This window comes from Mytilus trossulus, chromosome 7 (assembly GCF_036588685.1).
Source record: "Mytilus trossulus isolate FHL-02 chromosome 7, PNRI_Mtr1.1.1.hap1, whole genome shotgun sequence".
NCBI lineage: Eukaryota > Metazoa > Mollusca > Bivalvia > Mytilida > Mytilidae > Mytilus > Mytilus trossulus.
In genome coordinates, this window is record NC_086379.1 from 67,354,856 (window position 1) to 67,367,856 (window position 13,001).

General features: G+C 31.9%; 1 protein-coding gene across 1 annotated transcript in view; it reads right to left on the reverse strand.

Annotated features, from left to right (window-relative positions):
* Positions 1 to 13,001, reverse strand: part of LOC134726609 (uncharacterized) — a 73,651-nt gene that overhangs the window by 8,043 nt on the left and 52,607 nt on the right. Inside the window, exons 39-49 of the mRNA XM_063591020.1 lie at positions 12,688 to 12,896; positions 11,326 to 11,512; positions 10,362 to 10,532; positions 9,411 to 9,815; positions 5,635 to 5,785; positions 5,013 to 5,146; positions 3,986 to 4,074; positions 3,192 to 3,381; positions 2,322 to 2,433; positions 1,920 to 2,121; positions 1,203 to 1,397 (exon numbers count right to left, since the gene is read on the reverse strand). Of these exons, the coding sequence (XP_063447090.1) occupies positions 1,203 to 1,397; positions 1,920 to 2,121; positions 2,322 to 2,433; positions 3,192 to 3,381; positions 3,986 to 4,074; positions 5,013 to 5,146; positions 5,635 to 5,785; positions 9,411 to 9,815; positions 10,362 to 10,532; positions 11,326 to 11,512; positions 12,688 to 12,896 (2,045 nt within the window). The remainder of the gene's footprint in view (positions 1 to 1,202; positions 1,398 to 1,919; positions 2,122 to 2,321; positions 2,434 to 3,191; positions 3,382 to 3,985; positions 4,075 to 5,012; positions 5,147 to 5,634; positions 5,786 to 9,410; positions 9,816 to 10,361; positions 10,533 to 11,325; positions 11,513 to 12,687; positions 12,897 to 13,001) is intronic.

The window sequence follows — 13,001 nt, forward strand, 5'->3', positions numbered from 1 at the left end:
CATACAAAATGTTTTGGTTAATCTACACATCATCATGAAATTGATGGTGATGGAAGTGTTAACCTTGGTTTTCCAGACCTTGCATGGTCAGCTCAGTGCCAAAAGTCATTTGGTGAGTATTTAAATGTTTTTTGTTGTCAAGCTGGAGCAAGTTGGCCATTTTGGTTTTGCTGGATTGATTTGCTTTTTACTATTGTTGTTTGGTTTTAGTGTACTTCCTTCACAACGACTGCTTTCAGGCCGAAGTTGGTCAGTTTGGAAGCCCTCTGACCATGACGATATAGAGTTGGTGGGACGTAGTAATATCGATGACAGGAAGCTTTATCAGGACCAAAGTCGTAAGTAGACAGTGAAATGGTGGTTCATTAACATATTATGTCCTCATTAATTTACTAAACAGTTTCATGAAATTCTGTTGTTCGGTTTCAGAGAAGCAGTGGCTATTACAACCTGTCACATTAGTACATTCAGGCCTAAATTCTAAGTTCAAAGGGGCATAACTCCTAGAAAAATATTGAATCATAATTTCCTATTATATATGCGATCTTCTTAGTATGACCTAATTATCTACAAAAATTCTGATTTGTGGTTTAAGAGGAGTTGCGATGACAAGAACAAGACTGATGAACTGTAGTAGTTTGAGGCCATTTAGTTCAAAAGGGCATAACTCCTAGAACCTTAATCATAATTTTCTGGTGATATGCATATCTACAAAGTCTCATGAAATTCTGTTAGTTGGTTTCAGAGGAGATGTGATGACAAGAAAAGGACTGACAGACAGACGAACGGGTCAAAAACATTATACCAAAAACATTGTGTGGGGAATAATAATCAACTATAGGAGTATTATATTATGAACATACAGAATGCTAAAAGAAATTTAGCTGATATCATACAAGTTAACATTGCTACTGACACTTATGTATTATGATGTTATTTGTATAGCAATCAGGCTAGACATTGAATAAAACGATCTGTATACAACGCATTTGTGTACTTTACACAACAATCTTTAGTGACTTTGATAATTTACATTTAACTTTCTTTTTACTTTTTAAATTTGTTAGTAGATGGGAGCATAAATTAACTTCTTCTATTTTTGTTTATTTTTCAAAATTCTCATTTATAAAAGAACACAAAATGTTTGTTTTTAATTGACTACATTCTAAAAGGATTATTCTCTGTTAAGTCATTATACATACAGGTGCATGTGAAGGGCAAAGTCCTATTTCAGGAGGTATCAGTATAGGCTCTGAAACTGTAACACTCCCATGCTCAGGCTGTGAAACCATCAAAGTTAGAACATCATTAACATCTTTGTCATAGGCTCCAAACAAAGCAGTGAACTGGTCAACCCAACTGTGTTCTGAATAATTTGTTTTCTGTTCTAAATAAACCTGAAAACCCCCAAAAATTAATTTATTAACATTTTCTAAATGTATTTTAAGGGGGAAGGCCTAAATAACACCAAAATTTTCTTCAATTTATATAAATTATAATATATAGAGTTATAGTTCTTTCAGAACGATAGGTCATTCTTTGGAAGAATCAACCCAGACAATATGAAGTGACTCAATTGCAGGCTCCTGACTTGGGACAGGCACATAAAGAGTGTGGCTTGGTTTAATACATGGCAGGGTCTATTTCTATGTCCTTAACAACAAAAAAGACAGTTACTGACATTTAGTTAAAAGCCAATAACATCTTATAGAAAAATAAAAAATATCTAAAACTAAAATATTAATTTGTACACCTTTTGCTTATTTTCACTTCTAAATGAATTAAGTATGTCATTATAATTTACATGTACTGGCTCACTTGCACTCTCAAGTAAAAGCTACCAAACGGAGTAAGAAAAACAGCAGGGTGCTCATTCTGGCTGATGATATGAACTGTTATTGTAGTATTAGAGGACTTACCACAACTGGTTCACTCTTATCCTCAAACAATACAGAGCTACCATACTGAGTAAGAAAAACACCAGGATGTTCATTCTTACAAGTTACATGAACAATTATTGTGATATTAGATCTGGCTGCTGGGATATCTGTCTGATGTTCTGTTAGGAGGATGTGTATGTATTCTGTCCCAGCACAATCTGTACATGGGGTATACATCAATCTGGAAAAAATAATTTGTAAAGGATATGATTTTCCATAGTTCACGGAATATTAGAAAACATAATAAGTTACTAATAATATTAATTTTATATCAGTAAATAATTTAAGTACAATTTACATTGAATAGTAGCTACAGTCCATAATGACATACTCAAATTATCTCTCCAAAAACAATGTCACTAATATAAAAATCAAACTTACAGGCCATTAGTTGTTAGAGTTGGAGTACCCATCACATATTCTGCATCCTCAAGATAAAATACAATGGTGTCATCTTCATCATCAATAGCCTCCAGAAAATATTGTAAGGTTCCTGAAATGGCAAATTATTGGTTTTGTCAACCATCACATTTTTAAAATGGTTCATTTATAAGTTACATATTAATGTGATGGTAACTAGTCAATGAGAAAAGCAAAAAATTCAAAGAGTACAGTAGTGAAAAATTCTTCACATAAATAAACATTGATGAGGGGTGGTGGTCAGAGGGGTCCCGATCCTGAATGCCCTTGCTTAAAAATCCTGAGGTCCTGAATGTAAAAAAAATTAAATCTTGACATCTGAAATTTGAAAAAAGAATTCCAGGATCCCGAAAGGATCAATCCCAAAATCCCAAGCTTAAAAACATCTGATCCTGATGTCCCGAAAAAGGTCCTACCCCCCTAATTGATAATTAAGAGTTAATACATCATTTTACATCAATAAAGAGACATTTTATGTAGTCAGGTGGAATTACAAAGCAAGCTAGAAAGACCTTTTTTTTATATTTGACTAAATCATTAAAAAATATTTCAAAGTTTAACTTGCTTAGAAACATTTTATTCACATTGCTTATAATCTTTCTATGTAACTTCTCCATGGGTTTTTTAGTAATTGATTTATTTTTAAAACTGGGAATTGTGTGTTCAGACTTAAAATCTAAATTAAACTCTCCTAAAAGCCACTAAATTCTAAAAAATACAGGTGTAAAAAAGGAGATACTATAAACAGTGTAGGCTTAAGGTCATAACACTTTAGACTGTGTAATGTATATAAAGAGATCAATAAAGAATACTCCTGGAAGTTTATCCTACCTGAATCCTCCTCCATGGTAACAATTTCAGGACTGACCAATCTTGGTGGTGTATTGTATATTGTTGTTGATACAATAGAAAGAGAGAACTGTGTTTCCTCTGAAAGATACATTGGCTGTGTAGTGGATCTTTTCTTACGACTGTTAAGAGAGTTGACATTCTCTTGTTCTGTATTCCAAGTTCTGCAAACCTAAATATTTACAAATATAATTTAAAAATTAAACTGTCGAATCCAAGCATAACAAGAATGTGTCCTCATTACATGGATGCCCCACTCACACCATCATTTTCTATGTTCAGTGGAACGTGAAATTGGGGTCAAAACTCTTATTTGGCATTAAAATTAGAAAGATCATATCATAAGGAACATGTGTACCTTGACCAAAAACTTTAACCTGAGGCAGGACGAATGAACAGACCGACGAACTAACGTACAGACCAGAAAACATAATGCCCCTCTACAATAGTAAGTGGGGCATAACAAACAAAGACAGAGGAAAGTCAAATTCTTTTCAATTTGCACTATAATGTATTTTGAAAAGTTGTCATAGAATACATAAGTAAACAAATGTATGAAAAGATGTCCATGTTTTAGATTGAGACCAACAGTTTGAAAATTCAAAGATGCAATATATCTGACAGCATAAATCAAAAGGATTTAAACAGAACACACAAAAAAAAGTCTATGGTCATCTTTGCTTAAGGGAGAATCATGATCTTTACACTTTTTATTATCTGAAAATTAAGTACAAAATGTATCATTTAAGTCAGAAACAAAATGTTTAATTTCTTACCATAGTGGTAGTGCTGCCATCTACATTAAGGATCTCTGTATCATTGTAGTCACCACATGTTTTACTAGTAAGCTCCCACTGCTGTTTACCTTAAATACAGTGAGGAATTGTCAAGTTAACATGAGAACTAATATAAGTTCATGCCTGATTTTGTAAGTACAAGACACAATTCATTCCAAAACTCTAAAAATGATTATCTCCCCTGTAACATGTTGGACTTGGATTTTATTATTGTTTGCACATATGAATAGATATTGTTCTTTGACTATGTCAAGTTTCATTAATAACCACCAAACTGTTTAGTAGGAGTTGATATCATAAAGCCTCCTCTGGTGTATACCTTTATGATATCCTAAATTATATGATTCCTTTGCAGTTTTCTATAAATAAGGGAGATTTATTTCAGTATATAAATGGTGTTTTCCAGTTTCATAAAGATGGTTTTTCTTTCCATCTATCCCAAATAAATAATCTTGTAATATTTTGTTATAAATTGGGGAGATACTGTTAGATAGCTTGCTTTACATGGTTTCACAATTTTTTTTTATCTGAAATAAGGGAGATAATAAGTATCTTATGGTTTCTGGTTTACAAAATGTTATTGCAAAGGTGTCTACAGAAAGCTTAATTTAAATTGGCTATGTAGACATGTGTTTCAATGTATTGGTTTGTGAAATAGATTGCAAAATTTGTAGATATGACAATTTATTTCAATTGAAATCAGTATCACAACATTAACTTAAAGAAAACATATTTTACTTTTCCATTCTTTCATTCCTTACAGTCATACAGATATAGACAAGACCTCTTGTTGATATAATTGTTTTGAGTTCTTGTACTACTAGCTACACCGACTTGGAAGTCTTGGTATGGAATTTGAATAATCATTTTTATTTACTGATCAGTTTAGTTGGATTTTTTTACTGTTCATATTCATGTCACATTAACAGATTGCTGGTCTTAAATGCATGGAATATCTGATGCTATTCAATCGTCAACTTTAAGATTCTTAAACTTAAAATAGTACCTGGATTCCAATGGGTTAACATAACTCTCTGATCTCTGTCTATGGAAGAATCAAAATAAGTTATGTTGACTGGTCCTGGCATAGGTAAATGTCCAATAGGTACCAGAGAAAAGGAAAATGTACTGCTGGATAATCTAAAACAGAAGTATTCATTGATTAATAATCTGGAAATAAGTATTTAGTGAATAATACAATATCCTAGATAAAGAACATAGTCACTTCTTACAGATTAATAATTATATAGAAATCACAAAATGACTATGCCTCTTTTCAATTTGTATGATAATATAATGAAAAGTGAACAGTATAGTTTTTCACTTTATAGAATTGAAAACAGTATCAGTTGAGAAAATGAAAAAAGATTTTTTATAGTGATACAAAAAATATTAGAAATTATTAATTAGTTAGTGGGAAATAATCTTTTCAATCAGATCTTTCATGCCCTGAAAAAAAACTTTCTATAAAAGAAAAAGACATTAACCACAACAAAAAATAGTCAACTTCTTAATCTGAAAAAAAATAAGGCTGGCCTCATTTATTTTTTAAAGACTACTATTAGATTGGTTTAAACTGGAATGTAACTTCAAACAGTTTAACTGTATAAAAAATGCACTTAAAATACCTTCTATATAGAAGTCTGTCTACTAAGTCCATTGTATCACTAGGATTAACTATGTAAGGTTGGAACTGTGTGGAAGATACTGAATCATAAACAGCTGTTAAATCATAACTATCTAAGGGTTCCATTAATATACTCTGTCCTGACGCAAGTCCTGAAAAATAACAAAAACAGTTCATCACGGTGGGTATGGTTGTCCTGCGAGAGAACGTACTGTGCTGGTGATTTGGTCCTGACGGGTGCTGGTGGGTCCTGATTCTGTGCTGGTGGGTTTGTTTACATTGTATCAGAACGGCAATAAAACGACTGTTTTGTTGCTTAATTTTTCTCTGATGTGTCATAAGTACCATGCAAAGTATATTACAACAATATTATATTGCAAAAGTCGTGCAAGTTCGTTAAACGGAATTGTCCTGACGCTGTGCTGGTGATAAGAAAAACGGTCCTGGTTCTGTGCTCCTATGTCCTGGTTCTGTGCTTTTATATTTTAGTTAAAAGTGGCATATATTCAAGATCATTGATGCTGTACTGTTATTGACTTATTAGCTGTTGTCTGCTTTCTTGAAATTGACATTATTGTGAATCTGTTTACTGTTATTATGAGAGAAAAAATACTCCTATTTTTTTTAATTTTTTTTAAACTAACTGTAATCTTATTTATTTGCCTGTTAATGGACCTTTCTTGCCCCCTTTTAAGATAAGAAAATATGTTTACGATTTTCGGGATTACGATCATTTTGCCAGATCACCAAGATACATTGTAATTTATACAATACTTATATAAAGTAGATGATGTGGTATGTTTGTTGTCAATGGACAAATTTCCATAAGAAACCAAAGGAAGTATGTGTTAACAACCATACGTCATCGTACGACCTTCAACAATAACCCATAAAATATTTATGTAAAAGGTTTTGCATAAAAATTGAAAGCAAAAATATAGAACAAAGGACTTTCTGAGCGTTTGAATCATGTCTTTAGCAGCTTAAAACACATTTGTTTGTGAACAATTGAGTGCTGACTATAAGAATGACAATAGTATTGCGGGTTTGTTTGTTTGGTGTGTGTGGTTTTTATTTGGGGGGGGGGGGAGTTGGGGGGAGGGATGGGGATAAGTTAGAGCGAGCGAGGTTACAGTGAAAGCTTGGAATAGTTTCCCGTAAGATTTGAAATTTGTATTGTAAAAGAAAAATGTATCTTATAGCTATATTAAGAATCACTTGTTGTAAGATTTTTCCAACAATTTTTTATTGTCTAAACGGTTTTCAGGTTTTTTTTTTCGAAAGTTCGATAGAACACTAAAAAAAATCACTATTTTATGAAAGGGCAGGCTAGAATATGTCAGAGAATGAAGACGAGATAACCTAGAGAACACTAATAAAATTAAGATTTCTTAGCTTTTTTTCATTTCAAAATAAATATTTTTGATAAAGAATTACGGGGGAGGAAGTGAACAATGTGTCCTTTTTTTCTATATATAAATATTATTCATGAATAAAAATAAAATGTGCCTTGATTATAATTGAAAATGAGTAAATGGAAAAAATACCTAACTAAAATACACTTTTATTTTAATATTGGTAATATCACTAAGCTTTTAAGTTTTGTGTGTCAAACACACCATCTCTGTAGTAATGACTCCTTACTAAGATATTTCACTTCATTCATTTTTTTTCTGCATTTTTTATATTATGAATTCATAGAATTATTATATTAAAATGTAGCCTTAATTTATATTTTAAAAAACTGAATCTAAAGCCAGATATATCAAACATTTTTGTTTCCATCTATCCGTTTTCAGGACTTTAACAATCAACAATAACACGCCTGGAAAGTAAAATGCGTACTCGGCTGTCTGTAATCGACCATTTTTAGACACCCCAGGCTCCTAAAAAAACAAGCCGGGGTGGGGGTTCAAAGATGCAAATTAAGTACTTATATCAATATTTTAACTTTTCGTGTACGGTTTATAACCCCTCCTGTGGCCTTTCAATTCCGAAATGTGCAAACTGCAATAGTATCAAAACAGCACAGAAAATGAATAATAGAGATATAATTTTGTACATATATCAAGGGGAAACTTCTTGCAAAGCATTATTATTTATAGTTCATTATTTTATTTAGTAGAAAAAGAGAATTTAGTGAAAATAAAATCACTATTTTTGTAGAAATTCACAGACCTTTGTACAGAGATTTTTGTTATGTTTAGCATGGGATCAACACAATGGTTCATTACTGAGTAAAAAAAATCAAAATGTCTATCTACCTTGCACATTTCAGAAAATTCAGATCAGATAACGAAACTGGTTCCAGCAACATTTATAAGCAATTTAAGATTGTGACCCTCACAGTTTCCATTCACCACAAATATTCTCATTACAACGAATCATTTTAAATACAAAAATACGTGTTGCATGCAGCCTTTTGTTTATCTTTTAATATATGTATACGGATAAAGTTATGAAAGGCAGTAGGGTCATCAGGGTGAGGAATCCATGTCATCTGAAATAAATGCTAAGCATAGATCTAGAAAGCGACATTTAATCATGACATTAAAAATAGTCTCTTCTTTTCGACTTTTTTCGAACAAATTGACACATAAAATGAAAAATATAGTATTGTGGAATTTTTAACTTATTTTAGATACTATTTATTGTTATCTGATATTGGACGAAAGATGTTGCCCTTTTATGTTATTATGTAATACAAGTTCAGATCATTTGAAAACACATATTAAACAGCCAAATGGATGCACAAGAGCTAAAATAGGAGTCATAGATCCTGTTGGCAACAATTATCTGGCTAATTTTAATGATTTTGTTACATTTGTTTCAAATATGACCAACTTCTTATTCAAAATCACCAGCACCGTATCAGGACCCACCAGCACAATGACAGGACCCACCAGCACAGTATCAGGACATGAATGAATTGAGAAAATGCTAAATTTTAATAAATTGCAATGTTTTTTCACAAAATTGTTTTGTCGTGTGGATTGCGGTATAGAAAGCGGACTCTATGAGCATTTTTGTTTTATTTTTTCAGTTCGAGATTTTCTGAAAATGAGCATTTTTGTGTTAGGCTTACTGAAACAGTTTAGAGGGTCATTTTTTTAATGGTTTATATATGAACCCATAAGAAACGAAATTGGAAAAATCTCAACTGTTTTCTTCCATTTTTTATGAGTGAAAACGTCAAAAATCATCATTTTCGTCTTTGTTTACATTTTTTTATTGATCACCAGCACCCGTCAGGACCGAATCACCAGCACAGTACATTCTCTCGCAGGACAACCATACCCACCGTGGTTCATACTGTATCTTAATTAATGGTTCCATCAATATACTCTTCTTATCTATTCCTGAGCAATTAAAACTGTATTATCTAATGGTCCCATTCATATAACAAGTCTTGAAAAATACTGATACAGTTTAATCTGTATTACCTTAAGATTCCATTAATATACTGGGTCCAGATGCAAGTCATGAAAACTAACAAATTTGAAAACAGTTATATCATTACTAAAACATGTACCTAGGAGGTAAGATTTTAAAAATACTAAAAACTGTGGCAAATACAATATAGCTCTCCAATTATTCAACAATTTGAGTATTTCTAGTGCAAATAAATACAGAAAAGCACTTCATATGCATGAAATTTATAAAAAGTAGTTTTATTTTTTTTATCTGTATTATTGTATGGTTCCATTTATATACTTTTGTCAGTAGAAACTAACCTCTGAACAAAATACATTAATGGAACAATTGGATAATTCTTACCCTCAGGTGTTGTAATGACTAGTAATGAACTACTCTGGTCTATACTCCTTCTCTTCCTCCTGTTACTAGACATATCATACTCCACTTCCAGAGGTTCACCTCCCACTGAGGTCTTCATCACAGCTTTATCATCCATCATTGTAACTGATCCCAAGGATTTATTACTACAGAGGTAGGCATCATTACAAGCTCTAAGTGTTATAAACAGAGTTCTCCCTGGCTCCATGTGGAATGTATTTGAGGAAGAGCTACTCTGGTCTCTCCTCAACTCATGCAAGTCATACAATTTGTATTGGTTTAAATACAGGGACCCATTCTTGATCAAGATAGTTCCAGACATATTAACAGAAACATAGGTACACGGAAATATATCATCTTTGTCGTCTGATGACCCCAAACAGATGTCTAAAATCAAAACACAAAAACGTTAAGGAAGATGTGGGTGTAAAAATGAAATTGGTAGAATATTTACCAAAAATTACCAAAATGTAGTTGATATCATGTTTTCGTTTCCAAAATACAATATATGTATGGACCAGAGCTTTTTTTCCCAGCAAAATTGCCAGATTTGTATAGATCATCTACAGAAAAAATATATTTGTTTGTTTTTACAGATATTTAAATGATATAATTCTAAAAATTTCTGCTCTACTAGGAGATAAATACAAAACAATTTGTAATCTTTGGAAAATGTGAATGTTATGCACTTCTATAATTAATAAAGTTTAACCCTTACATAACAGTCATCAGGGATACTAGTTTGGACAGTTTCCTAAAAAAATTATTTGTGAACTTTGTTACCATATTGCAGAGACAACTGTCTATTATTGAAGCCTATATGTTGACCTCTAGATATCTTTTAGTCATTTTTGTCCTTGTGTTGTTGTCTCATAGATGTATAGCTTACATCTTTTTATCTAAATTATTTCAATAAGTAGTATTTATATTTACCATAACGTTTAACTGATTCATCCTCACTGATAGTGAACGAGAAACCAATAGTGCCAGGGTCTGTACCACGTTTAGAATCAGAAGGGGTGACAGGCTGATCAAACTTCTCAGCTCCTATAACTGTGGCATTTATAAGTTCAACATCTGGCGGGTTCAGTAAAATTATAACACCTGAAAATAAATCAAAAACTTAAAAATTAGCTAAGTTGAATAGAAAGTTCTATAATGAGCATTTAGATAAAAGGAAGTATAACAAATAATCTTTAAAAACTCCATAATTGGTGACCAAATTTCTGTTAAGTTTTAAAGATCTCTGTTGAAAGGAAATGGTGCAGGAGTAGTTGATTTCCCTACCACCATGACATAATCACATAATATATGCTGGTTTTGCACTTTGGATAAACCATCCAAAAATTACCTGCTCTATTTAAAAGCAAAATTTGAAATCACATCTCTTTAATTAGAAATAACAAAATTAAGTCCCTTATTTTAACTCCATAAGTTCATTGTATAAAATTTGAAATCACCTATGTAAATACAATATTATTTTAACCCCATAAGTTCATTGTATAAAATTTGAAATCACCAGCTATGTAAATACAATATTATTTTAACTCCATAAGTTCATTGTATAAAATTTGAAATCACCACCTATGTAAATACAATATTATTTTAACCCCATAAGTTCATTGTATAAAATTTGAAATCACCAGCTATGTAAATACAATATTATTTTAACCCCATAAGTTCATTGTATAAAATTTGAAATCACCAGCTATGTAAATACAATATTATTTTAACTCCATAAGTTCATTGTATAAAATTTGAAATCACCAGCTATGTAAATACAATATTATTTTAACCCCATAAGTTCATTGTATAAAATTTGAAATCACCAGCTATGTAAATACAATATAATATGGTTTCTTTCTTTAGTGTTAATAATTCTTTATTAATGTCTGACCTATTTTATCATTCCACTGTGTGACAAGTTCTGCCCCATTTTCACATCTTATAGAGACGTAATATGTGTGGTTATTTTTTAACATTCCCTCTAAAGAACTATTTATTGCTATCTGTTCAACACCAATTGATACAAATTGCTGAATATCTTCACTGCCAATGCTTGTCCCTATGGCCCATTTGTTGTCCTGTAAAAGGGAAGAACAAATTTTACCTTTTGTTTAATCAGTATTTATTTGTTTTTGTCTTATAAGCTTTAATACATCTAATATCTCCGTTTTTTTTATATAATATATACTTATTCTAAATCTAAATCAAAGTGATTCCGTAATTTTGTGACTCTCGTCTCAATGAAATCATTCACAATTTACAGTATTTAAAGCAAGAATGTGTCCACAGTACATGGATGCCCTACTTGCACCATCATTTTTAATGTTCAGTGGACGTGCAATTGGGGTCAAAACTCTAATTTGGCATTAAAATTAGAAAGATCACATCATAGCGAACATGTGTACTGAGTTTCAAGTAGATTGGATTTCAACTTCATCAAAAACTACCTCGACCAAAAACATTAACATGAAGTCGGACAGATGGATGAACGGACGAATGAACGTACCATGCACAGACCAGAAAATATAATGCCCCTCTACTATCGTAGGTTGGGCATAAAAAAAATCACAACATAAGAAACTAACTTTCAAGTCAGTGTGACCCTAACTTCATACTTAACTACATTAAACCATTTGATGGATAGATTGATTGATTCATTTCTTATAATTATTGCTTTATATATACATATCAACATACATTTTTCTGAATCACAAGTACAATGTATAACAAGTGAAACTGAGAGCTATTGCTCACTGATGATACCCCCGCCACAAGTGGATTATTCTAATTATTTAAAAAAAATGCAAGTGTGCAGTAAACAGGATATTGTTGAGTGATGAACATGAAAACACATCACACGGTATTGCAGACTTATATAAACTCTGAAACCCATTTCAGAAATCCTTGTACTGTAGTTCCTGAGAAAAATGTGACGAAAATTTTCAACTTGGTTATCATGTGTAAAATAATACAAGTGTTCGGTAAACAGGAAGTTGTCAAGTGATCAATCTGAAAATACATCACACAGTAAAGCAGACTTATATAAACCCTGAAACCAAATTTCAGAATGTATTGTAGTTCCTGAGAAAAAAGTGACATAAAATATTCATGGGACTGACGGACTGATGGACAGATGGACTGATGGAGGGAAGGACGGACTGACAGAGGTAAAACAGTATACCCCCCTTTTTTCAAAGCAGGGGTATAAAAATGGTTGTGCTTTAACCATCTAACAAAATTATACACTCCATACCATTATCAAGCTCTCAGTATCATAACAATACCAATAAGCTTTGATTGTGTCGTTAGATGCCTGATACTTCACAGGTCTAAATTCTCCCTGGCTCACATCAATATAGATCTGAAGCATGGCATCAGGGTCAAAAATTGGTGGGGTTAGATCAATGTAAAATCCACCTGATGATGCAACAGCAGTAAGGCCTGATCCTAATACAGCTCTCACTGAAATAGGTAATATTCAATTATTAATGTGCATATCAAACGTGTTGCCCATTCATTATTCAAATGATTTCATTTTTAAAAGTTACAGTTTGACCAACTGGTGAA